The sequence below is a fragment of the Contarinia nasturtii genome, unplaced genomic scaffold (genome assembly GCF_009176525.2).
Source record: "Contarinia nasturtii isolate CC-2019 unplaced genomic scaffold, AAFC_CNas_1.1 Cnas_scaffold_129, whole genome shotgun sequence".
Lineage (NCBI taxonomy): Eukaryota > Metazoa > Arthropoda > Insecta > Diptera > Cecidomyiidae > Contarinia > Contarinia nasturtii.
The window spans coordinates 618,339-645,140 of NW_022197486.1; the positions used below are offsets into that span (position 1 = coordinate 618,339).

General features: G+C 32.7%; 1 protein-coding gene across 10 annotated transcripts in view; it reads left to right on the forward strand.

Annotated features, from left to right (window-relative positions):
- Positions 1-25,081, forward strand: part of LOC116340913 — an 89,219-nt gene extending 64,138 nt beyond the window's left edge. For 9 of the 10 annotated variants that reach the window (XM_031767667.1, XM_031767744.1, XM_031767735.1 and 6 more), the window contains 7 exons: positions 11,864-11,936; positions 18,741-18,908; positions 18,983-19,181; positions 19,691-19,837; positions 19,955-20,167; positions 22,174-22,434; positions 22,643-25,080. In XM_031767667.1, the coding sequence (XP_031623527.1) occupies positions 11,864-11,936; positions 18,741-18,908; positions 18,983-19,181; positions 19,691-19,837; positions 19,955-20,167; positions 22,174-22,434; positions 22,643-22,752 (1,171 nt within the window). In that variant the 3' untranslated portion in view covers positions 22,753-25,080. Of the gene's footprint in view, positions 1-11,863; positions 11,937-18,740; positions 18,909-18,982; positions 19,182-19,690; positions 19,838-19,954; positions 20,168-22,173; positions 22,435-22,642 lie in introns of all 10 variants that reach the window. The other variant, XM_031767675.1, reaches the window with a different exon arrangement.
- Positions 25,082-26,802: the final 1,721 nt, after the last annotated feature.

Here is a 26,802-nt window from a genome sequence, read left to right on the forward strand (position 1 = left end):
AATCGAGAAAAATGAAAAAAAAATAATTAAATTTTCGATTTACAAATACTACTCAATTTTCTGTATCATCTGGTGAAATTAGAATAAAAAACTCGCATTCCTTATCATCTAAATCACGATTGGCATGGTGACCGGTCATATTTTCCCCGGTTACAATTTCCCCCATACAAATCTAATGGAGAATTTATGACCGAAATATTGAAGAAAATAATTCCTCTTAAAATTTGGTCATATTTTCCCCAAGAAAAATATTTTATTTTCGGGAAATTGTGGCCAAAAACCCAGGGAGACTATTTCCAATTCGATTTGGACGTAATTTCCCGGGGAAAATATTACCAAACTGATGGAGAATTTACATCCAAAGCTAAATGGATACAATTTCTCCATACATTTTTTCAAAAAATGGAAGAAATTGTGGCCAAAATTCGAAAAAAAAATCCCAATTAAAGTGAAGAAGCTAAAGAAATAATTAAAAAAATGTACCTAAATGTACCACTTTTTTTAAAAACTGTACCATACTAGTTTGGATAATATTTGAAAAAGGTCACATTTTGGAAAATTTAAATTTTCCGGTATAGACCAAGAGCCAGCCATTGCAACAAGTAACTTTTTTTTTGCATGAATGAATTATGTAAAAAAACTATCAACTTTTTTGTCAGCTTTATGTCTGAAATTTTAAACATCGATTTTTTATCATAAAATAACACTAAATTATAAAAATCTGCACTTAAATACACATATTTATTGTTTTCTGCATAAACAAAATTACATTAGAGTGGTTCGATGTTGATATTTTTACGAGAATCAAAAATCGTACTCCCATAATCTCTGTAGAATGGTCATAGAAACACGACTATGACAACTGTTTTGAAAAATAAATACCTTTCCTTTATGCCCGAAATATTGAAGAAAATAATTCCTTTTTCAATTTGGTCATATTTTCCCCAAGAAAAATATTTTATTTTTGGGAAATTATGGCCAAAAACCCGGGGAGACTATTTCCAATTCGGTTTGGACGTAATTTCCCGGGGAAAATATTACCAAACTGATGGAGAATTTATATCCAAAACTGAATGGATATAATTACCCCAGACATTTTTTTAATTACCCCAGACATTACCCCAGACATTGGCATTTGGTCACTATTCAATAGGTGTTACATGGGAAGTTTATATGAAACTCTCGGAGACTCGGTATAGAGCACTTAAAAAGTGAAAAAAATTCAGATCGTGATTTGGATGATAAGGAATACGATTTTTTTCATTCTGATTTCACCAGGTGATACAGAACGTTGAGTAGTATTTGAGAATTGAAGAAAAAAAATAAATATTTTTTTTTCATTTTTCGCGATTTTTTACCATCTACATGGGAGGCTTGTATGGAAAACACGGAAGACCGCTGAAATGGCGAATACAAAATATGTCAGGACGTACGACAGTGTCATTTCAGCGGTCTTCCGTGTTTTCCATACAAGCCTCCCATATAGATGATGCAATACAATTCTCATGCACGACTAAATGGTCTATATCATCTGGCTCAATCATAATGTAAGAATTTGTTATCTCTGTAAACCAAATCGTACTTGGCAAATCGTAGAATCGCTGTCTCACTCACCCTTGCACATTATATTCACACACAACTTGCACTTATATTTTATCGAAGCGAACCAATGATTCACTCAGTTGAGTTAAGAACAAACCAATTATTGTTATTTGAAAAATACGCATTAAAACCTAATATAAAAATGTTCAGCGTAAAAACCAAATGTATACAAATTGTGAGTGAAAATAAAATAAGTAGAGTTATTTTACTATTATTCCGACTTCAAAGATATTTGGTTCTTACGCTAAGATTTTCTCCGCAAAATATATTTGTATTCGGGTTTCGCTCAAAGATCTCATACGTGCTTTCAAATATTAAAGTAAAAAAAAAATGAAGAGTGAAAAGACAAAATAAGGTGGTAGTAAATGAAATATACATGCCACAAACAACAAGCAGGCGAAAAACAATTCATGTTTCATGAATACATGCTACATAACCATATGTTTACTTCATTGCAGCCCAAAATTACTTTTATTTTCGCATTGCATGTTGTTGTTTCATGCTATCAAATTAGCTTTTGCGTAAAAGCGCAACGTACTTACAACCAAGTGCCAACAGTGCCTATTCAATTGCAGTCGATAGCAATGGTTTTGATGTTCATATTGTGACCTTCATAGAGAAATGTACATGCCATAACACACAAATTCTCGACGAACAACAGTTGAAACGGTAAACATCGACATAGTTTGAATGTTTTCACTTTAGTTAATTTGGCATGCTCCCTATGCGTATAGATCAACAACATCAGTAATTGTTAATTAGCATTGCGCGTGTAAAATAAATGCTCTTCAAGTAAAGACAACAACAACAACAACAACAACGACAAAAATTCATGTGAATTTGCATGACCTGCGAATTAGTTCTGTAGACCGATCTCTATACGAAGACAAATTATGCTAAAATTCAATGAACACATAATTTAATTTGAAGAAACTAACCATTCATATGCCATAAAATAAAATCTTCAGCCGACTTACCATCAAATTCAGTTACTTTTTCATTTTTTTTCTTCGACGGAATACATTGGTGACCCTGCTTTGACATTTGCAGAAGAACGCGATTGTTTTAATAGATGTAAATGAAACCAATCGCTACATATTTGGAAAATACCGTATGTGTGTGTGTGTGCGCATCGTTAACCGCACCCAGTGATTCGAATGTAGGCCAAACAAGCGACATTTTACGCCAATGATCAAAAATGTTGATGACAACACCACTCGCTAAAATCGTTGTACAATTATTAAGATTAACTGATAAACATTATGATGATCTTTCATTATTTGCTCCGATCACTTGAAACAGTTCAAAGTTAAAAAAAATTAATTTTGGATCTGGGTAAGCAACTGGATTTGGTATACGTGCAACAACAACGACAACAATGGACTGACAATTTGGAGTATTTCTCGTTTATCTCATTCATGGCTTATGTAATCGGTTTTGCCTCAAAGTGCTCAAACTGAACGAGTTATTGCTTTCTTATTCAGAATCATAGAGTCGTTGTTGTTATTTAGAGCAGCGTTTATTGTGCGATATTAAGTTCATATTACGAAAATTGCGAAAATACAATCATCGTATATTTAGCTCTCTTAATTAATAAAATAATATGAAATAAACCGAATTCCTCTGTACTATACACTAATACCATTATACCCAAATGTATGGTTCGTGCTGTGTTTCGTGTTACTGAATTTTCGTAACTAATCGAAAAGTATCTGATTGCAAGAGATTGGACAATTCAATTTTTCGACGTTTTTTTTTTAAATTTTGTTAAGTACAAAAATTAATCTTTTCAATTGAATGAACAAATGAAATTTTATCATAAAATCAAGAAAGAAGAAATAATGCATGTCAAGAGCTATCTTAAAACTCAACCACAACAATAAAATAACGAATTTTCAATGGTATATCTATTGATTGCTTTAGTCTAAGATTTGAACAATGTCACTGCAAGCGACTCATTTGCCATTTAAGTGTGCGCCGTAGGCTCACTTTAATCATTTTGAAAGTAAACTGGATTTCGTGTTTTAGCGTGCAGTGTGACTAAAACTGAAAGTTGAAAGCAAAGAGCAAAAGTTGCATTGAAAATCAACGTTAACACTGTCGATTGCTTGCCGCATTAGATGACTAAAAGTTGATACTTAAAATTCGAAAATTGTTTGATGAAAGAATGTAGGAGCACGATTGATTGGATATTGATTTGCGAATATATAGATTTATATATGTATATTGTACTTTATAATCTTAATTCATTCGATGCCGAGGCGTTTAATAAGTTTGTAATAAAATATTCGTCTAGCTATTGCCTATCACTTTATGGTATGAAAATAGCAAATGGTACAATTATCATTTAAGTTTCACGAATTGAATGAATACATTCGGTGTTTTTTCTCTCTCTCTCTCTCTCTCTCTCTCTCTCTCTCTCTCTCTCTCTCTTCAATAAAAGTAATCACAAATAGGTTGAAAAATGTGCAATCGTGCTGAAACGTTGTGTAAACAATAGTGAATTGGAATGCTCAGCACGTGCTTCATCCAACTAATAATGTTGGAATATTTTAACATGTAAATGGAGTGTAGATTTATTTTTTTTTTCTTCAATTTAAAAGTTTTCGCAAACTTCATGATTTATAGAGAGTTGACCAAATAAAATGCGATTATGCAGCGATTGCGTTTTCTTAGATCAATATTAAAGCGAAATGATCGAATTTCATATGAGAGCCAAGACAAAGACTGTCTTTCATTTGCTCTACATAATTTCTTTTCACGAAATCCAGTAAAACATACATCAAGCAACAGTTTTTATGCATCAGATATAAAACATTTAATAGAATGGAAATATAAATTCTCTCCCTTAATTAAATCAATGGAAATGAAATCCAAAGCGGAATCGAATTGCTTATTTCTTGTTTGCGTTAACAAAACTAACGTTGGACCTTAAGATTTTGTTCCAAATAACAATGAATAAGAAAAAAACAAGCAACGTACGCTAAATTCAACACTTTAAAGTGATCAGCTGTTCAACAGACGTTGTAGATAGTTTCTAAAAAACAAAAAAAAAATAACATAAAACAAAAGAAAATGATGCATGTTATTTGCATTAGTTAAGTTTATATTTTATTTGTGGTTTTCTCGATTTTGTGTATCAAGCAGTAGCGCGTTGATTTTCTATTTTCACAGCTGCATGAACTGTGTAATTTACTAATGGTTGTGTGTGTTGTTGTTTTTTTTTGGGGAACTATTAATCGAATCGTGTCACTTCGCTTTCATATTACTCGACGCATTACTGACGTTATATAATGGCATGAAGGAAAATACAATTCAGACCTCACGTAAACTCTTTTAACATTTGTTCCATAAACCGTTGCATAAAAAGCAACAAAAAAATAAAATAAAATATGAATCGCTTTTTACAGTTTCAATCGTCGTGCACATTAATAATTACCGTATTGTTTGGGTAAATATATTTGTGTTTTTACCGCAGTATTACTTCGATCTTTTTGCTCTTTATTTAATTCAAAAAATGCGGCAGCTCAACTCATTTAATTACATTCATTTTTCATTGTGAATGTTTTGTTTTCATTTGTGACAAAAATATGTTACATATAATCTAGTTATTCAGTTTTTAGCGATGGAATGTGTATCGATCGCGTTTTGCTTACACCAATTTTGCATACATTATGCCCATTAAGTCTTTTAGAGAATGTAACCGATTTGATGTAGACATATCTATTTTCAGCCTTCTTCAGCGTAAATCATTTACTACATTGTAGCCACCGCTATTTAAATTCTATGTGGATCTACGGTGTGAAATATTATATCGACAGACAGAACATAAGTCGATAGGCCATACAACAAGTGCGATTCGATTAATGTGCGACAATGAAATGAAATCATAAATTATCGATGTATATTGATGATTGGAAAAATTCGAAAGTGCATTAATTAATCTTACCAAATCAAAAAAAAAATTAACAAAAATGATATTCATAGAATGATACGATGAAAGAAAGTGATATATACACGCATTATTATAAAAAGAAGAATATAATGCTACAACTTACGCTTTCATTTTCCGTTCTTTCACCGATTATGCGAACAATAATGGTCCGGTATTCAGCCTGAGCAAATGTAATTTGGCCAAATAATGATTCCAATGTTTTCTAAATGCTCCATTCATTCACATTCACATTCATTTCTTAATTACTGATGAGTTTAGAGATCTCATTTAAACGTAAATTAGATTCTACTGAGTGGCATTTCCAGTATTTGAAGAACATTGAATGCTTTGTTCACGATCAATGTACATGCTTCAAGATGCTTGTGAAATCGATACGGCATCATTGTGGTTTCATTCCATGAACACTCTAAAATGGTCTCATGTTCCCAAACGCGTTTGGCGCGAATGCCATTTGTCGGATCGGTTTTAATATTGAATTGTTCGATATACAGTTTTGTTCTGTTTTTTTCTTTCTGTATTGTATTTATTTTGAAATCGAAAGTTAAGTTACATTCTTAACGCCTTTGCTATTCATTCGTGTTCGTGTGCCAGAATCAACGTGAATGTATTGCAGCAATAGCATAATGACGTGGTGTCAGTATAACGTATCATTTATTCACTTATAAGCTCAAATTGGCCTCAATATCGCATGCAAAGACCAATGAATCAACTCTTTTTTTCTCTCTCTTTCTCGAATTGTAACATACACCACAAACAATTCACCAGAGAGTCCAGTCGTTCGTCATAGGCGATTTTTAATACATTCACTTTTCATGTCAGTCGGCTATAATGAACCCACTATTAGATGTGATCTTGCCCAATGCTTTTGAATCGCACAAGTACGACTTACGCACACCATTATTGTGAATCGCGTTTTTCTTTTATATCGTGTCGTATAATATATTTTTATGTGGATATTTGATCGCTTTGTGAAATATGCATTTGAAATCTGGAAAAATTATCTTTTATGATTTTGAATTTCTAATGCATATTTCTTTATGTTTCCGCATCGTGATTTCCAGATAAGAAAACTGCAGTGTGACTTACAAATTTACTTGAAAATTCAATAAAAATTAATTTCAACAAATATGGAAAGAGACACATTTAAATTGCAGTTCGAGTGTTTTTACAAAAAAAAAAAAAAAACAAGCTCGTGTAAGTTGTTCGTCAAAAAAAGATCTTCTAGATCTTTTTTTTATTTAGAAGTTGCGGTTTTTAATTTATTGAAGCTGATTGTAGTTCCCAATAATGTCGCTGTTATTTTGATGTAGTTTGAATTCATTTCTCATATCTCATCTGTATTTTATATATTAAAGATGTTGCTCTAGTTTACTACCTAATATACTGAGTGGTAATTAAAATTAACTTATATAGCTAATTAATAATGACTCATAGGTGCTGAGATGAGGGTTTCAGTGTTTTGCCCCCCCCCCCTGTCACACAAACGTCCGGGATTTACCCCCGTCTGCAAAAATTGAAAATTGAGGTTTGCCCCCCTGCAAAACAAAAAAAAATGCGATTTGCCCCCCTCTGCTAAATGCGATTTGCCGAATAATAATAATTAACAATTCTTGATTACATAAAATCGATTTGTATAGACTAAACAATTTAATCTATATTTATATTTGTCATTGTTTATTCATTGCATTCAGTATCGAGCAGAACACATTTTTATTATTCATTATTCTTGCTACCAGCAAACGCTAGGGGTTTTCATGTAAGATTTTCTTTCACGCATTCGACGAATAAACAACAGTATAACAAATAATACAAATTTTTACAAATCATGCAAATCTTTACCGATTTCACTATTTTGTGCCAAAAATCCACCGATATTCGCCGATATTCGCCGATATGCGAAGTGTCTTTGTTCTGGAAGTGGGCTTTGGTGGATCCTAAGGATCGTTCAGAACCGCTCCCAGGTCTGGAAGTGGACCCTCAGGATGGGTCAGGGCATTGTCAAACCATGGTCTGGTCCATCCAGAGGATCCACCAAAACCCACTTCCAGAACTGGGAGCGGTTCTGATGATCCTGAGGATCCACCAAAACCCACTTCCAGAACAATTAATTATCAAAAAATACCCGAATATTAACGATATTTTACAGATATGCCGATCTTTCACCGATATGCCAATATTTCACCGATATGCCAATACGCAACGATAATACGCAAATATCATCCAATAAAAATACATGCAAACACCTAGAGCAAACGGACTTGAGTGAATTTGTTCAACTTTTAGTTACTTGAACAGTTACTTATACTTCATATAATATTCCAGTGTAGTGTGTATTTCAAAATGTATATAAAACAATTTCTTTTGGTTTTGTCGTCTGTTATGTTATTAATACAGTGCCAAAAACGACGACTGCAATTTTGTGGTAAACGAAATCAACACAGCAGCTCCAGGAGTTTTAAAAGGAAAAGATTTTATAGAATTAAGAATGATTTGCTCGTATGAAAGAAAGTTTACTTCGTTACAAGGCTACAAAGTGATTGGTATTAGGCTACAAAGTGAAAGGCTACAAGTAAAGGCTACAAAGTGATTGGTTTACAACAACTTGAATCGTTTTTTCATATGAACGCTTGAGAATAATAATGAAACTTAATTTTTGTTCAAACTGAAGTGTCCCTTCGAAATATTTCTAATAAAAGTGTCCCAAGTTTATATGGCAAACTATATACAAACTTGGGACACTTCAGTTTGAACAAAAATTAAGTTTCATTATTATTCTCAACCATTCATATATTTTCTTAAAAATACACTGGTTTTGAAGAATAAACGAAACAAAAATTTGGGCTGTTTTTTTTGGTTGAGTAGCGTGCGCATGTATTTGTGTTTGCACTGCTGTTATGGCGTATACTTTTGATGTTTGCGAGTTAGTGTGTATGTATTGTTTTGAAGAAGAAGCACATGTTTGAGTCTCACTCGTTTATATGTAAATTACATTGGCATTTCCAGACCATGGGCTGAGCTGAATCATCTGCCTGAAAATATCTCAGTATAATGTCTGGTAATTTCAGCGAGTTTTATCGACAAATAATCAATTAACGTTCCGTCTTCTGTTTGCTTTTTGCGTCTCTTACCTTTTGGCACTTGGCCGGGTGCTGCCTTTCTTTTTGGCATTTCTGTTTAACAAAACACAAGAGCAATCAATTTTATTAACAACAAATGTCACGATATAAGGCTGATACTCTCCCAATCTAAAATGTAAAAAAAACTAAAAAAAAGAGAAAAAAACATTAAATAATGATTGAACAAACACTTTGAATAAAATACACACAAAACTATATACTATATACAGCGTTCAAAGAGACAATCAAATCACCTCTGCAAGAATACCGCTGAACTGAACTCAAATGACAAAGTCGTAGACGTCGTTCAAGACTGAAACAGAAAGTAAGTTACTTTGAAGTCAGCAGAATGTTCGCATCGATCGGTTATGAAATACTGAAGTCTTACTGCATTCGTTTGCGAATGTTCTGTTATTTTAATATCACAAACAGAAACAATCGCAAAATTCACCGTAAATGCTTCCATTTATATTAAAATCACACTTGAAAATTAGCAGAATGGAAAAATGAGTTCAATATACACAGAAAACGTATACGATGCATAACTTTGTGCAAAAATAGCCAGAATTGAAATATTTTTCATCAAATGTGGCATTTCTTCGGCTGCATCAATTCCAAATAACACAATCAACGCGATCGTATTGTATGAAACTATCAAAAACAACACTCAAAATATTATTTCGTTTGAGACAATCACTGAATAGAACAGAAGAAAAATCCGTTGCATTAACAAAACTAAAAACTCAATCACAAAACACTAAAAAAATAATATTCAGAAATGAACAGCGATGCGATTTTCACTATGACAAACAATAAACCAACTGAGAACAACGAGGTCCCACAGACGTACGTCCTCAGCAGGGGTCCGAGGGGTCCGATTACGCCCTTCCCCTAAAGAAGTGTTACCCCTTAAAAAATTTCAAAGAATTCTTTCAATTTGCTGGGGATTTTGGCCAAAATTGAGGACCTTTTTTTTGCTTTTCAGTTTTTGCATGTACGAAAATTCTTTCAATTTGCTAGGGATTTTCGCCAAAAAAGTGAAGAGCAAAAAAAAACGAAAAAAGTACACTTTTCGCAAAATACACTTCACTTTTTTGCTTACCCCTCTCGATTTTTTTCAATTACCCCCCTTAAATTTTTCCCTTGAGGACGTATGCATACAGCTTCATTTCACAATCATTTGAAATGCCGACGCAACGTGTTTTTTTATTCATGCACAATCAAAACACACACAGAGAGAGAGAGAGAGAGAGAGAGAGAGAGAGAGAGAGAGAGAGAGAGTTATTTTGGAGTGAACACACAAACACCAACAACATTCATAAGAAGTTTGGCAATCGTTGTGTGATTAAAATTGATACTCAGCACTTTTTTCCTCATACTACATTTGCTATATTCACATTGAATAAATGAACAAATGGACTTTTGAATTTCTGCTATAGATTCCAAATAAAAACTCATTGTTGATACACTAACAACAGGCATTTATTTATTGACTTGTGCCTTTAATATTTATATAACTTTTTTCTCAAATAAAAACCAAATCAATTACAATATTGATAAACTACTACGTCATTGCTTTACTCCACTTACCTCATTTGCTTGATCGTTTAATTGGATTTTCGGATATAGTATGAGATAATTACGTATGGAAATCTGACGAACGTTCAATTTTATCTTAATTCACATAGTTTTATGAAAATTATTACTTTTTTGTAACTCTTCGCATACAACTTTTGAACTACTATAGTAGTATGAGCGACAAACACGTAAAAATCCTTCGAATTTAATATAATCTGAGCAAAGCTAATGACTAAATTTCATTGAACTTTTTTTTGCGTGTTAATACTATATCCGACGTAGCCATCAGATGTGAAAAATGAAAGACAAAAGTAAATGTAAGGTCGCAGCGCGGTAATAGTTTTAATTTTCCCGGTTCCCAGATGTATTTTATTTTCATTAAAAATTGACGGTTATAAGCAAGTAAATGAAATAAAAAATTCGTACGATTCTTATTTCTCTTCGGTACAACGCGTACGAGATATATTATCTTTTATGGAGATGTTAACCCTCAAATGCATTTACATTTTCTTTGAAGCTTGAATATCGTGAACGGGTAATTGCATTTTTTCGGCAACTTTCACCGTTTTCAAATTACCGAAAATTGAATTAACCAAGAATTTGAATGGTGAACTAGTGCTATCATTGATCATAATAAACGTCGGCATGTTTTTCAAATATTTCTTTACTGAAAAAATGTCTAGAAATATTTAATATTCTCACTAATGTAATAGACAATATTGGAAAACTAAGGAAATGTTAATTTCTATATTGTCATGATAACGGTTTAATGTTCGTTGTGAAAAGTGACATTTCTATTCGCAAAAAAGATTTAAATGCTCTGCTTGTAAGTGTTTTTGCGTTTTTCTCTCTCAAAGTGAATGAGAGAAAGAGAGACAAATATTGCATAACAAGTCATTTTGATATATGCTACAACCCACCACTCGACACCGCTTAAATACAACTACACCTATTTCGTGTATTCATTAAAAGTGAAAGGCAACGTATCGCACTTACAATCATATTAACAGTTATTGTTTTTTTACGTTTTCACTAAACCTTTAAGGAATTTCTGATTTCATTCTCACTTAAACGGTGATCCAATACAGTTTCATACGTTTCAAGGTTAGAGGGTCAACAAATGTACAACAATTACACACACAGTGTGTCCGAAATTTAAAAAAAAAATATGCCAGCCCATTTTTTTTTGGGTGGAACGTTTTTATACTTTTAGGTGGTCATTGCTATTTAATTCAAACTCAGAATATTTAAATATGTTAACGAGTCATTTATATAATACAGTTTTTTAATAAGTTTTTGGTAAATTTTTATGGATTTTGAACCAGAGGTGAGAATTTTGCAGAAAGAATTTTCATTTTGGAAAAAGTGAAAGGGAAAAAATACATAATTTTCTCGCCTTACAACCCTAGCAAATCGAAAGATTTCAATGCTTCAGAAATGGAGAAAATGATATAGATTTTCTGGCGTTTTTAGTTAAAAAACTGTTTACAAAGAAATGTTTTGTATGAGTAGGTTGGGATTAAAATGACCTAAAATTCCTCTTTAATTTTTGCACAAATTAGTTCATTTAAACAGAATATTTAATGTTTCCTATCATTTTGTTTTATTTTAGAATTGGTTTGAGTGGCTTTGATAACCCAATGCGAGATCCAAAAACAGAGGAACTAAAGCGACATGTTGGACAGGTAAAATAATCATTTTATTTATGAATAATATCATAAGAACTAATATAAACGTAATACACACTCAGAACATGCTATAGCATGTATACCAATTTCAAACTTTTTTCATCAAAATATTGTGACGGAGTCACTCGGTCATTCTGGAAAAAATCAAAATTCGAAGAAAATCACTGAATCTGATGCTGGTTGATGTTTTTATGAAATATTAATAGTATCGTTTGTTAGAAACCATTTTTAGCACCCGAAAACATTCGAATTTAGGTTGTTTTCGCCAGTTGAATTCCGTCTTTTAATGATAAGTTCAGTACATTGCCATACACAGTTTCAGGTTACCTAGAGTTGATCAGAAGAAAAGAATGGAAAAATGGAAATTAATCAATGAGTAATGGAACAGAATGGAAAATGAATCGAAGGAATGGATCAGGAATTGTAGAGTAGTAATTTAAGGTTACGTTTATTCAATTTGCCTTTTGTAGATAAAAGATGTAATCAGTTAAGAAATGCATTGGTTTTCATTGTGAATGTAACTCTTTGTATTTTTATTTATCTGCATTTGATATTGCATATTTAAAGTTTCTTCAATTTTTCGCTAATTCGAATTGAAATGGTTGTTCTTTTTTTGTTGCAAATATATTTTTCTATGCAGATTGTTAGCATTTTAAAATGAAGATTAACATGAATATTTTGCGAAAGCAAGTTGCTCAAATATTAAGGATGCCAAAAGCTGCTATTTGAAAGAACACTAAGCTGATCAAAAGATTATAGGTATTTGTTTTTGTTGAAAAACATTGAAACGCTCACAAATACAATTTCCTTGGCGATGAAAATATAAATTTAAATACTTTTAATATCGATTCAAACTCATTGTTCCTTTGATGACGGTGTGTTGTCAACCGTTCGTTTCGGCACATCTGTTGTAAGATGAAAAAAGAACAATTCTAGGATGTTTTACATTTATCACTTCTCACATCACATTACGTTAAAGATTAAAGACAAGATGTGCTTTCCAATAACAATAATAATTAAATAAAATAGTCGCTAAATTCCATTTTCAACAAATTCCTGCAATCGAATTTTTGTCGTTTTATTTTCAGTTTCTTTGTATTCCGCTTTTTCGCAATTCTATCGTATTTTTGTTGTTGTTGTTTTTTTAAATCGTTTTTCAATATTTCAAATATCTTTCAAGACATAAAATGTGTTTGAATATTGAACGAATTTCACATTTTTTTGCTATTGTAGATACTTTTCATTGCTCGAATGTTATTTTTGTGAAAAGTATCGCTTGGCATGGCACTCACATAAAACATATTTAAAAAAAAACAATTCCATTCAATGTAACACTTAATGTTTGCTACATTTCAAGATGGTCGTGCGCACCAGAGCGAGCAATTTCTGTTGTGTTTCTGCCATCTCCGTCTCTTTTTTCTTCATTTTATTTGCAAATGCATTAGATGGAATTCTATCACATGAAAAGATTTTATCATGTTCATTTCTTCTGTTACATTGCACCTATGGTGGAATTACATTTAGATTTGAATCATAAAATATTTGAATACCATCACCATTAATAGATACTTACCTATTGTATATCGAAATTTTCAGCATGAAATTGGTGAGATTGTTTCAACAGCGGCAGTTTTTTTACGGCATCCTTTGTTTAACAAATCGATGACAATATCTATGAAATCGATACAATGAGTTGATTTGTTACCAGTTTCACCGAAAATTAAATTCGAAATATTTGTTCTTAAAAATGTGCACACAGGTGCATTTAAGATGGTTTTCCAATAAATGCAAGTGATGCGATTCACATTAAAACATTCTTTTAAGAGTTAATTTGTTGGCATTCCAAGAATGATCAAGTGAATGGAGAATTCGGAGTGTGCGTTTGTGTGTGACAATGATAACATATGTACACCTATATAGAATAACCAAGATTTTTGTACGAACATAAAGTTAAATCCAAAATGAAATGAATGCACAATTGTGACACGTTAAAAATGAGCCAAACGGTTGACCGTTAAAGACAACAGAATGCCAAATGGCGATTCCGAATTAAAGAATGAGGAATTGAATGCGCATATTTGTGTCTTTCGTTAAGTTTCTCTCTCTCTCTCTCTCTATCTCTCTCTATCTCTCTCTTCATTTTAAACGAGATGTTATATTATTTTAAATGATTCTTTTCTGTATTTTAACACACACGAAAAAAAGCTATGTGCAAACATAATCATCAACAATTCCACTCGCCGGCTAAACAAGTAAAATGCTAAAGGAAATGAATTTGATTGCCAATATCTTGAGTAAATGTGCTATTTAAATGCACCAAATAACCACTCTACCATTTGACTAACTCTTTATAATAAACGTGTCCGCATATTAAAAATAAATGCACACACACCGTGCGCGCGATTACATAGGATATGAAATAGAAAGCTTGCAACAAGCGATTCCAAAGAAAATAATTATTTGTATTTGAAAGGAGAAATTATGTGATAGCGGCTGCATTCCATTTTGTTATCATAATGAAATTGACTAAGCGATTTTACTACAAACAACGGAAGCGTGTGACAAAAATTAGTAATAATACAGTATGTTTCATTATAGAGAGAGGTTGATTTAACTACCACAAATTTCAAATATCCTAAAAATGTTTTTGGTGTTGCCATATGAGACTCTAAGCTACTACGCCAATTAACAATGACAGCTCTCAAATCAGTACAGTGTTTGTTGTGCAACGAAAACATTATTTCCGAACATTTTCATTCACGGTTTGAAGCCGTTTTTCTGCATTTGCATCCAAAAGGACAAAGAATGTCGATCACATCGACTGCTAAATACATTAAAAAGTCAAAAGGGTTCGTAATAAAGTGAATCCAGCAGTATAAGCATGAAAAAAAAGTGAACGACCAGCCCAATCTGAAGCCAAACTGAGCCTCCTCGCAACAGGAAGATAAACGGAGAGTCAAGTTGTTCGATAAAAATTTAGGTATGTTGTTGAGCCAAGGTGTTGAACGGCTACGCCGTTTTAAAATAGAGGTCTCGCGCTCTACTATCAGGAGAAGATTAGATGTTGCCGGTGTTCGTTATCGCAGTAAATTGAAGAAACCGCTTTTGACAGAAAACCAGAAGAAAAAGGCACTGACGGGGCAAAGCAAAATTCAACAAGAGATTGGAGCGAAGTTATATACACTGACGAGTCATTCTTTTGGCTGGTGAATAGCACTACCCATGCCTAGTCTAGAGCCCAAAAGAGAATGGTCGTTCGCACGGTAAAGTATCCGAAAAAGGTGCATGCTTATGGTTGCTTTTGTGAAGCTGGTTTTGGAAAGTTGACCATATTCACGGGGATTCCAAGCGCCGTGAGGATGAACCAACATTATTCATCGACACAGTTACCCATCGCTAAGAAGTTCTATGGCAACCACAATTCGAATTGGCTTCTATTAGAAGACAACGATCCAAAACACAAAAGTCGTCTATGCAATGCTTGGAAAGAGGAAAATGACATTAAACAAATGGACTGGCCGCCACAGTCACCCGATTGCAATCCGAACGAAAATTTTTGGGCTATTATTAAGGCATGGCTTCGTGGTAAAACATACCGCAATTTGAAGCAGCTCAGTTCATTCATTCAGCGCCAGTGGAAAGGTTTTCAAAGCGAATATGCTGAAAATTTGAGCAAAAGTATGCCGAATAGATGTGCCTGTGTGATCGAGAAGGCAGGAGAATGGATTAAATATTAATTTGTGGCGCCGTAACTTAGATACTAAATAGAATGTATATAAAATAATTTTGTAAAACTCTTGAGTTTTATTATAAAAAATCAACCTCTCTCTATAATGAAACATACTGTACATCGCCACGAGCAGAAACTCAGTTAATTCATTCAATTTGAACTAGAAAATCAAATGAAAGTGAAGAAAAAAAAACATTGCAAGGAAAAACAAAGTAATAAACATATCGAAATAAACGTGTTTCACTTTCAAACGGAAAACCATTGCGACCAAACACATTTGGACATAGACACACAACTAGATGTGAAATTATACACATTGGCCAATCGGTTTAATGTGCACGTAATTACCTACTTTTTTTACACATTATTGTGAAAACTGAAGCATTTGCACCATTTTCAACAAAGTGTACATAATAAATAATTAGTAAAACGCAAATTAAATTGAATTTTTGAACACCTTATTGTCACTTTAATGTATATACAGATTTTTTTAGACAAAAACACACTAGTTTTGCAAAATTATTTTATATACATTTTATTTAGTATCTAAGCTACGGCGCACACAATCAATATTTAATCCATTTTCCTGTCTTCTCGATCACACGGGCACATCTATTCGGCATACTTTTGCTCAAATTTTCGGCATATTCGCGTTGAAAACCTTTCCACTGGAGTTGAATGAATGAACTGAGCTGCTTCAAATTGCGGTGTGTTTTACCACGAAGCCTTGCCTTAATAATTGCCCAAACAGTTGCGATCGGATTGAAATCGGGTGACTGTGGCGGAGAGTCCATTTGTTCAATGTCATTTTCCTCCTTCCTTTTGTGTTTTAAATCGTTGTCTTCTAATAGAAGCCAATTCGAATTGTCGTTGCCATGGAACTTCTTAGCGGTGGGTAACAGTGTCGATGAATAAAGTTGGTTCATCCTCACGGCGTTTGGAATGCCCGTGAATACGTTCAACTTTCCAAAACCAGCTTCACAGAAGCAACCATAAACATGTGCTTTTTTCGGATGCTTTACCGTCAGTGTATGTAAATTCGGTCCAATCTCTTGTTGAATTTTGCTTTGCCCAGGCAATGCGTTTTTCTTCTGGTTTTCTGTCAAAAGTGATTTCTTCACTGTACTGCGATAACGAACACCGGCCACATCTAATATTTTCTTGACAGTGGAGCGCGAGATGTCTATTTTAAGATGGTATAGCCTTTCAAAGCCTTGGCTCAACAACATACCTAAATTTTCATAGAACAACTTGACTATCCGTTTATCTTGCTGTCGCGAGGAAGCGCTATTGGCTTAACTTTCTCTTGACTTTTTATTGTGTTTTGTGACCTTCACTATTGACCATTTTGGTCCAAATTGGTGCAAAAGTGAAAAACTGCTTCAAAACGTTTTGAAAAATGTTCGGAATTCATGTTTTGATTGCACAACAAACACTGTACTGATTTGAAGCCTGTCATATTTGTTCTGCGTCGTAGCTTAGAGTGCCATTTAGCGACACCAAAAATATTTTTAAGATATTTGAAATGTTGGTCTAAAAAATCGATGACTCTATATAAAAAAACGTACTGTATCTTGCGATACAATTGCGTTCTACTAAAGACCAACGCAATAACATCGATAAATCGGGTGCTTACATGGCAACTTGCGCTGATTGCGGTTGTTCGTACATTGGAAAAATGCGTCGGTGTTTATGTGTGAGGAAAGAACACATAACGTACATAAAGAACAACGAATCATATCGGAGTGGTTTGGCCAATCATACCATTTCATCTAAACATCATTTGAACGACGAAAACTAAGCGACTTATGATGCTAACATGAGTTTAGCGAAACAATTGTATCGCAGGATATATACATTAAAGTGACAATAAGGTGTTCAAAAATTCAATTTAATTTGCGTTTTACTAATTATTTATTAATTATGTCACTTTGCGCTCTAAAACCATCAGAAAAGTGTACATAGTCAAAATCTCTTGGAATTTTAATTTGGATACGAATTTTGAAACAAATCACACCTTAATTTTAAGCTTTTCTGCCACTTCGATACTCAAATGGTCAGCAAATGGATTTTTTGTCACGCAAGTACAGAGTCGAGCAACATCCTGATAAATCAATATCCGTTTTCACTCTTATGTTTTGAAACGGAAAAAAATGAAGTAAAATGATGCCCAAACACGTGATATTGACGTATACATGTACCGATTTTGAACTGTCAGCGTCACGTACCGCATTTACAGACAATAGCAACGTGTCATCTGTTGTTCTGTGCTCGTTATTTTTATAAACATGTTGAAAAGAACGTGACGACATCTAATACTGCATCTGTTGGTATTATCAATAAAAAAAGAGATGAGATTATAAGTCGCCGCAATTTCAATTGTGTGATGTACATAATATTTATAAGCGGCTTGAGTGAGACGTATTCGATTGTTGCTTGAGCCGACAAGCTAAAGACAAACGAACGTTTGTTTCCGAAGTGTTTTATGCCAACTTTCTCTTCCGATATTAACGATGCCAAGCAACTGGAAAACAATCAAATCGGGTTTTCTGATAATAATTGCTGTTTTGCAAACTATTGGATAATATGATTTTGCTTAATAGATCGCTATGTTGTTAGATTTATATCTGTGTTTTAAGTCAATTGAAAGTAATACCTGCTGAAACAAAATTAAAAGCTGATTTTTTTTCTGAACATGAAACGTTTTGATTTATCCAAGGCATAAGCTTCGTACAAATGCTTGAAATGCGCGTTTTCAATTGCAGACCGATATGAATGTGAGACTTGACAAGCAAATGAGTACGGAAGTTTGATACACATTTTGGTTTCACTTGCATTTGTACTCACATTATTAATAATGCCCAATCGGGCATGTACGTTTTCAATTGGTATCTTTAAAACAACCAAGTAACGATGACATAGCTCTGAGTGCTCAAAAGCTTTTCCGTGACACTATGAATGTGTCAATTTTTTTAGGAACTAATGACGTTTAGACAATAATATAGACGGTGTCAGTAACAAGTATAAAATTAAATGTAAAATTGTCATAAAATATTGATTTTATCTTTCAGGGTGTCAAAATCAAGATGGATGACGCTGGTAATATTTTAATTCGTCGCTATGCCAAAAGTAATGTTTATGTTAAAAGCACAGCAGCAAATGCTAACGATGAAACAGCCATCGGAGCAGAGATCCTAAAACTACCAAATAGTGCATTAGAGAGCGAGAAAATTGTTAAGGTAAATAAAAAGAGGGTTGACATTTTTACATTCAAAAGAATAAAATTTTAAAATGTTTTTCTTTGATTATTTAGTTATTCGATATGAAAAAGTTTCAATCAAATGTCAATCGTGAATTGAGAAGGGCATATCCAGACCGAAGAAGACTTGAAACGCAATGCCTTTCTCTAGTTGCATTTGTTAAAGCTGAAAATGATTTATTGGATTGTCCGATATGGGTGCTTATAGTAAATGTAGTAGCAATGGATATGCTAAAAAGCAAATTGCCGCCGGGTAAGCATTTTTTAATTTTAAATTAATCGATTCCAATTTTGAATTTGATTGATTACCACAGCACTGCTATCAAATGTGGACAAACACTGTACAAAGCTCTTAAAAAATAGGGTCACTTAACTGAAAGTGCTTTATGACATTTCATAAAAACATTGTCAAATAAAAAACAAATTTGCGATGCAAATGGCGCATCCGTGTTTAAACAAAATAAAATAAAATCATATAATCGATTATTCGGTTAGTGCTTAAAATGATTCTATTCAAAGCCGCATAGATGACATTATTTGCACTAAAGGACCGTTTTCCATTTCGCGTTTTCTCCATGGCTGCATTTCTTTTGAAAAAAGCAATACTCTTTTACTCTTTTGCAAAGAAAAATAGTTGAAGCGATATTTTTTTAAAAATAGTTTTGCTTCTGAAATTCAAACATTGTTACATAAGTAACATGTTCAATATTTCTGTAATAACAAAAAAAATCGACCGTGATTTGGTTCAATGTTTATTTCCAGTTCATCGACCACTTGATATTAAAAATCGGCCAAGGATTCCAATTCCAGATGAAGACCCTTACAGCATAGCAGGTAATGGTGGGGGTAGTGGTAGTTCGGGTAGTTCTGGTTTTGGAACTAATAATGGAAATAGTTGTAGCACTCCAGGTTGGTATAGAGTCTTTTATATAACATCAATTTAATTGATCGTAATGTAATTATGATTGCCAGCTAACCGAATAGGAAGCACACGATTATTGAACGATTGATATATAACTATTTTAGGTCATGTTGCATCAACTCGTGAGCAGTTGTTATTACAAACACAGAAGCTTGCATCACGGCGCAGCGAGAAACCACCAAAATTGCCACCACGTGATAATATCTATCATCCACATGACATTCCAAAGCCTGACTATGATGACATCAACGAAGATGATCAATTAAAAGCGTTCCGCGTTAAATCAGACAAAGGACGGGATTTGAACAAGAAATACGGTAATAAATCTCTTGAAACAGTAATATTAAAAAAAGAAACAACAAAAAAAAAATATGTAAAAATATGCGTGAGCTCTTAAAGAAGTAAAGCGTTTCGAAATCAATTAAACGTAGATAACGAATGAATTGAACGTAAAATGAGAGAAAGCAAAATAAACTCGTTCACGCGATATACATACTAGACGAAAACCGTGTGTACTGTACGTGCATAGACACTTCATCCAATCGCAATAGAAAATTGAAAGCAATCCTATACGTCACTATTAGAGCATACGCGCCACATTCGATATGAATGGCATAGGCATAGCGTATATTATGTTATACACCGTTGAAAAGAAAGAAAGAAAGAAAGAAGAAAAAATAATGCAAAATAAATATCGTTAATTTTTAGTTTGTTTCATTTTCAATTCCATTATTCTCTCATTTTCTCTTGTTTTTCGAAGATAAAATTGCGATCTATGACCATGTTCGTGAATGACTCTCGTATGTGGATCAATTTAAATACCTGTTTAGTGTAACATTTGTTCAGTCATTGAAAGAACGATTCAATGCACATAATTCACTCGAAGCCATTTCTTTTTACAACAACACCTTTAAATGCAGTTTTTATAACACTGAAATGGTGCGCTTTCTCTTCTGGAAACACAAATGAAATGAAAAATCCGCATCACGAAATGTTTTATTTGTTTGTTTGTTTTTTTTTTACATGAATTTGTAAAGCATTCGTTGAATGAATCGTCTATTTATAAATAATCATCATGGCATGCGCCAGTAATAAATAATTACCAATGTCTCATTTGAATAATTTTTTTTAAATCAAAGAATTTGGACTGTCAATGCATATGTACTACATGTTATCTGATGATAATAATGATAAAAGTAAACAGGCTTATTTGAAACCAATTTATTTCCTGCAAAAGTAGTATTCAAGTAGTCATGCAAAGATGATTGGACACTATAACAATTTATTTGGTTAACTACAGATTTAGGTACAGTTTGAGAATACTGACACCTGTTGGTGTTAGTAGGTTTGAATTTTTACTTTTTTCGAATTTTTTTGAAAAAAGTGTACACATGAGTAAAATAGTCTGTCGGATTGTGTTTAAAATAATTTTTGAGTTACCTCTGTTTGGGTATGAAAACAAATCAGCCCCTATAAAAGCGTAATTTTTGAGGTCAAAATGGAATATGAGGTCAAAACATATGTGAATCGTGAATTAATGTCTAGCGAATCATTGTAAGTTTGTGTCATTGGACCCCAACCCCTTCCCTATCGACACGGTAAAGTGACTTTATGGCATGGAGCTACTCCCTCTTGAATTAACTCCAAATTTTGCAGAACATACCTCCGAAATTGCTCTTTTATAGGGGCTGATTTGTTTTCATACCCCAAACAGGGGTAGCTCAAAAATTATTTTAAACACAATCCGACAGTCTATTTAACTCATGTGTACACTTTTTTCAAAAAAAAAAAAAAAAAAAATCGAAAAAAGTAAAAATTTAAACCTACTAACAGGTGTCAGTATTGTAAAGTTAAGCCCACCGCCCATGTACAGTACCGTCGGAAAATTTGAGACCAAGCTCATTTTTTTCATACAATTTCATACAAATTGAGGATTTTTTGTTGTTGTTGGATCCGATGTTTGCACTTTCAAGTGTGAAAAAGGATATTTTTTAAACGCGTAGATATTTTTGGTAAAACTTCACTAGTTTACTCTCCGTAAATAAAATAATAAGTGTACAAAAAATTATGGGTCTAGCTATTTCCGAAATATATTAAATATTGCTCCAAAAAATCGTCAATTTGTATGAAATTGTATGACATTTTTTTGTTTGGTCTCAAACTTTCTGACGGCACTGTATGGTCTGAATATACTACAGTTCCAAAGTAGCGCCATATTTTTTATTATCAATTCTTAATTGAAATTTTTGTTTGAACTTAAGTTTATGTGAATTTAAAAATAATAAAAACGATTATTAATTATCCTTCGTTTGTTTGTTAACAGACGATCCCTACTACTGTGGCTTGAGAGCTCGCGTCCCGAACTTTGTAAAATCATCAAAAAATAAGGGCAAAGAAAGTTTGTCGCCCATGAAGAGGATATCTGTATCTAATTTACAACATCCATCAGCTGCATCGTTAGCATCACTGCATCAGCTGCATCAAATGCATCCCCAACATTTGTATGGCGGAAGTCATCATGCGCATTCAGCACAATATCCGCATCATATGATGTTGCATACTAGGAGTTTTGAAAGTGGCATTGGTAAATTATCAAGTTTATATGAGTGTTTAATAAATGAAGGCTGAAATAAGATTATCTTTGTATGAAGAAATTTTTTTTAGATCGCAGACACTTTGCTGTGATGCATTCAATGTGCGTTCATAACAATTTGGATATTTATTGCTGGCCTTCTTTTATTTCATTTGTCAATGATAAAGTGGATAATTTTTTTATTTATTTGTGTTTATAGACTCAGACATGATAGAATCTCCATACAATCATATATATGGTCGATTACCGCTACCAACTCGTGGATATGTGCCTCAACAAAGAGCAATGTATATTGGCGAGTGGGACTGATTGTTTACAGATGATTCAAATGAATTACTTTAATTAATAAGACATAGATAGATCTATAAAATTATAATTCGATCACTCTTAAGTTTCGATACCATCCTTATGTTGCCCCTGTCCATACCAATACACACGTAAATTCTTCGACCTTTAAATAAAAGCAGTTGGCAATATATGTTTTTTTTACTATTGTTAAATATCCAATAATTCTTTGTTTTTGAACTCACCATTTTTTTTCTCTCTCTCTCTCGACCAAACCTGAGCAGTTGTAGGTTTTTTTTTCTACGTGAATATCCTGTTCAGTTTCTATGGATAATATTTATTATGTACTTTGCTGCCAATTATATGATGAATGTTTTAGGTTATTGTACAAAAGGTACCAAACAATTTGATTAACTAAAATTATTAAATTAGACAATTCTAATATTATTGAGAAAAATATTTTTGCGAACCATTTTTTCACTGCCCCAATAAATGCGCCATTTAGAGACGTTATCCGGCCTTACCGGTTATTAAAATGTAATGAAGAAGATGTATGAAATTATCAATTATATGAAAGTCATCAAGCTAATAAACGGACAGGGATAAATTCGTGATTACTTCAGAAACGAATTTTAATGAATTGATGAAAAACCATTTAACATTTGAAACATCTTTTAGTTTTGTGAATATCTGAACTTTTACCTTCAGCATATACATGACACCTTAAAAATTACCAAAATTGTAACGACATTTCTTTGAAAATCAAATGTTGATCTTTATTATTCAAACATATCGAGGGACTATAATCTCTTGTAAATTTTTTCGGAATTTATCTCTGTGATCCGTTTAAAACTTTCATTTTCTTAAATTAGGCATTTAAAAGTAAGTTAATATTATTATTTCTTTTTTTCTGATGAATTCAGATGATTGAGTAGGAAACATAATTAGCAAAGATTACAATGTAGCGAAACGAATCTATCATTGTACCAAGTAAGATTTATTCGCTTAAAATAGTCACTGTTTTTCATGCTGAATTTGATTTAAAGAACAAACCATAAACAAAATATTGTAATGATTTTTTTCGCTTTTTTATATAAATAAGCATTTTTGTATAAGAAATTAAGAGATTAGAGAAAAGAGGGAGAAGAATTCATTTTTGTATGATATTTAATATTAATTGAAATGAAACATAGATTGATAAAAGTTAATATCAGTCTTGTTACGACAAATAAAATACTTTTTTTCTTCTTTAAATGCTAATGAAAGCTATAAGAAAGATGTAATACTGCAGTCATAGATCGAATACATTAATGTAAACCGTCTATGCATCTTTTGCATACGCTCAAGTCAACAGATTCAAAGATTTTCGGACAAAATCACCACAGAAAGTAAGCAGTCATTCATTTTGAATGGGGAGCTTCATAAAAAATAATGGACTTTGAAATGATGTTAATATTATTTAACAATGCATGTAATGCAATTGTGTTTAAATTCGATAAATGATTTCTGACAATTAACTTTTGATTTCTGATTTGGACCTTTGATTTCTGAATTTTTGATTTTTAATAGAAGCCATAAGAAAACCATAGATTTATTGCCTAAAACTATAAAAAATATAATTCACATATAGTTGGCGCTGCATTATATGCAAACTTGTTTTCCGTTGCATGGACTAAGTGGAAAGTAAACGCTTATTAGATAGAATGTAGCGCCAACTATACGTGAATTTTATTTTTTTATCATTTTTGGCAGTAATCTTATCGCTTCTTTTGACTCATCGGTAGTCCCAAGTATGTCATTGAGTCAATATGTCGAAAGAAAAAATCAGGATCTATAAGCCATTATCAAAAAATGTGAAGAGTCAAGAACACCATTAAATGTCAAACTGCCACAATATTTGCTGTTGATTTTGCTTTTTTTATACTTCCAAGGCTTACAAAATGCGGCATTATTGTATGGATTTTGACTTCGCTCAAAGATGTCCACAACTGTTAGTAAGTCATAGTTCCAATCAGTTTATGACTGCAGCTTCAATCTGTTCTAAGTTGATGTTGTAACTATAGTACTAACTAGATCTAGTGTACCATAATCGCATTGTCAATATATCGCAGCCGTGCATAGTTTATATACTTTGAAATTAACGACAGTCAAAGAACATGAACTATCAAATTGTCATTCACTAACACACAACAAGATACTAAACGGCATTTATTTTTATGCTGCATTGTTTCACATTGTAGCAAATTACCAAATACCAATGGATTGATTTTTTTAAAATGGTATTTTCATTGGTTCTTTTAGATTTTTTAAAAAAAATTTATCAAAATGGATTAGTTTTTACCGTGAACATTAAAGTATCTGTTCATTTTTCATATTGATTTTTTTTGATTGAAAAAAAAAAACTTTTCTGCATTTCATTTAGATGGTAAAAAAAATTAAAAATGTAAAATGACAACAAATTGTAATTCTCTTTTCTTTCAAACATAAAATGGTGAAGGTAATAAAATTCATTCAAAAAAAATCATGTTTTTATTTGCAATTGTTTTTTCGTGAAATTACCACACACATTACTGATATATCATAATCATATGATTGAGGAAAAAGTGAAAAGGCCGAGTTGGCGCCTCAATTTTTGGCCTTGGCCGGCCCAAAAGTGTATCGAATGTTCCAAAAAGTATCCTATCTTGTAGAGACGGACTTGAACACGATAGAGGTAGGCAAACTAGAGGTAGGCAAACTAGAGGTAGGCAAACCTTTCATACAAAAAAAAATTTCATTTGGAAAATTTGAGCAAAAAAATGGGTATAACTGGCCGGCCCGAACTATTTAATATTATTGTTCTGAAAACTATTCTATCTTGTAGAGACAGACTCCAGGAACACGATAGAAGCAAAAAAAAAATTGGGTCCCATGTCGCAATTTTGAAAAAAATGAAGAAGAATAGTACAATGTTCATGACACCTCCCATTTTGATCGACCTGCAAATCGGTCTATCTTGTAGAGGAAGACCCCTAGAATACAGTACAACCATAAAACGATAATTATTCGATTTTAGGTTTGACTTTATTTTGATCGATTTGGAAACATACTCATTTTTGAAGGGCACAACTACACTTTAGTGAACTTTCTTCAAATGGCTCTATTTTTTATATGATATGTATACGTAGTAGAATATTGCATAGCAACATAAATTTTTATGCGGCAGCATAAAATTACAACATAAAAGCTGGGTGAACTAATGTCTGGCGAATTAATGTCTAGCGAAGTTATCCGCGTACTACCATTACTTACAATGGCAAATAATGTCAAAAACTGCATGATGGCGCCATCTCTACGTGCACATGAAAATTAGAACAAAAAGTATGTGTAAAAAATTGATTGATTCGAAGTTTGAATATGGAATCGTTTGTTGTGACATCTGTCATTCTACGCTCTGAACAAAAACCGATTTATTGTTTGCATCTAGTGAATTTGTGATGTAAAATAAATTAAAATTACTTTGCACAGTTTGTGCCATCGAAATAATTTGCGAGGACGTTGCACAACACATGGTTTTGCATTATACAAACATTCTACACATACTTTTTGTTCTAATTTTCAGGTGCACGTAGAGATGGCGCTGGGAACGCGAAGCTCAAAAAAAATATACAGTCTATATAGAAAGCAAGTGACGGTAGTCCGCGTATGTTCTGCAAAATTACTGAGATGGTAGGGACCCTCCCCCATCAATAGAGTAAAGTGCCAATGAGCCTCTTGAGTTACTCATCTCAGTAATTTTGCAGAACATACTTCGGATAAAACACAATGCGGACAACTTGCAGTATTTGGGTCAGACATTAATTCGCATTTTTATTCAGACATTAATTCGCTAAAAATGCGAATCTATGTCTAGACGTTAATTCGCAATTTTCATTCAGACATTATTTCGCACAAAACGCAAATTTATGTCTAAACACTAATTCGCATTTCACCCAGACATTAATTCATATGATATATATATATGTGCTGATGTAAGTCATCAAAAATATGCTGCCGCATAAAAATTCATGTTGCTATGGAATATGCTACTACCTA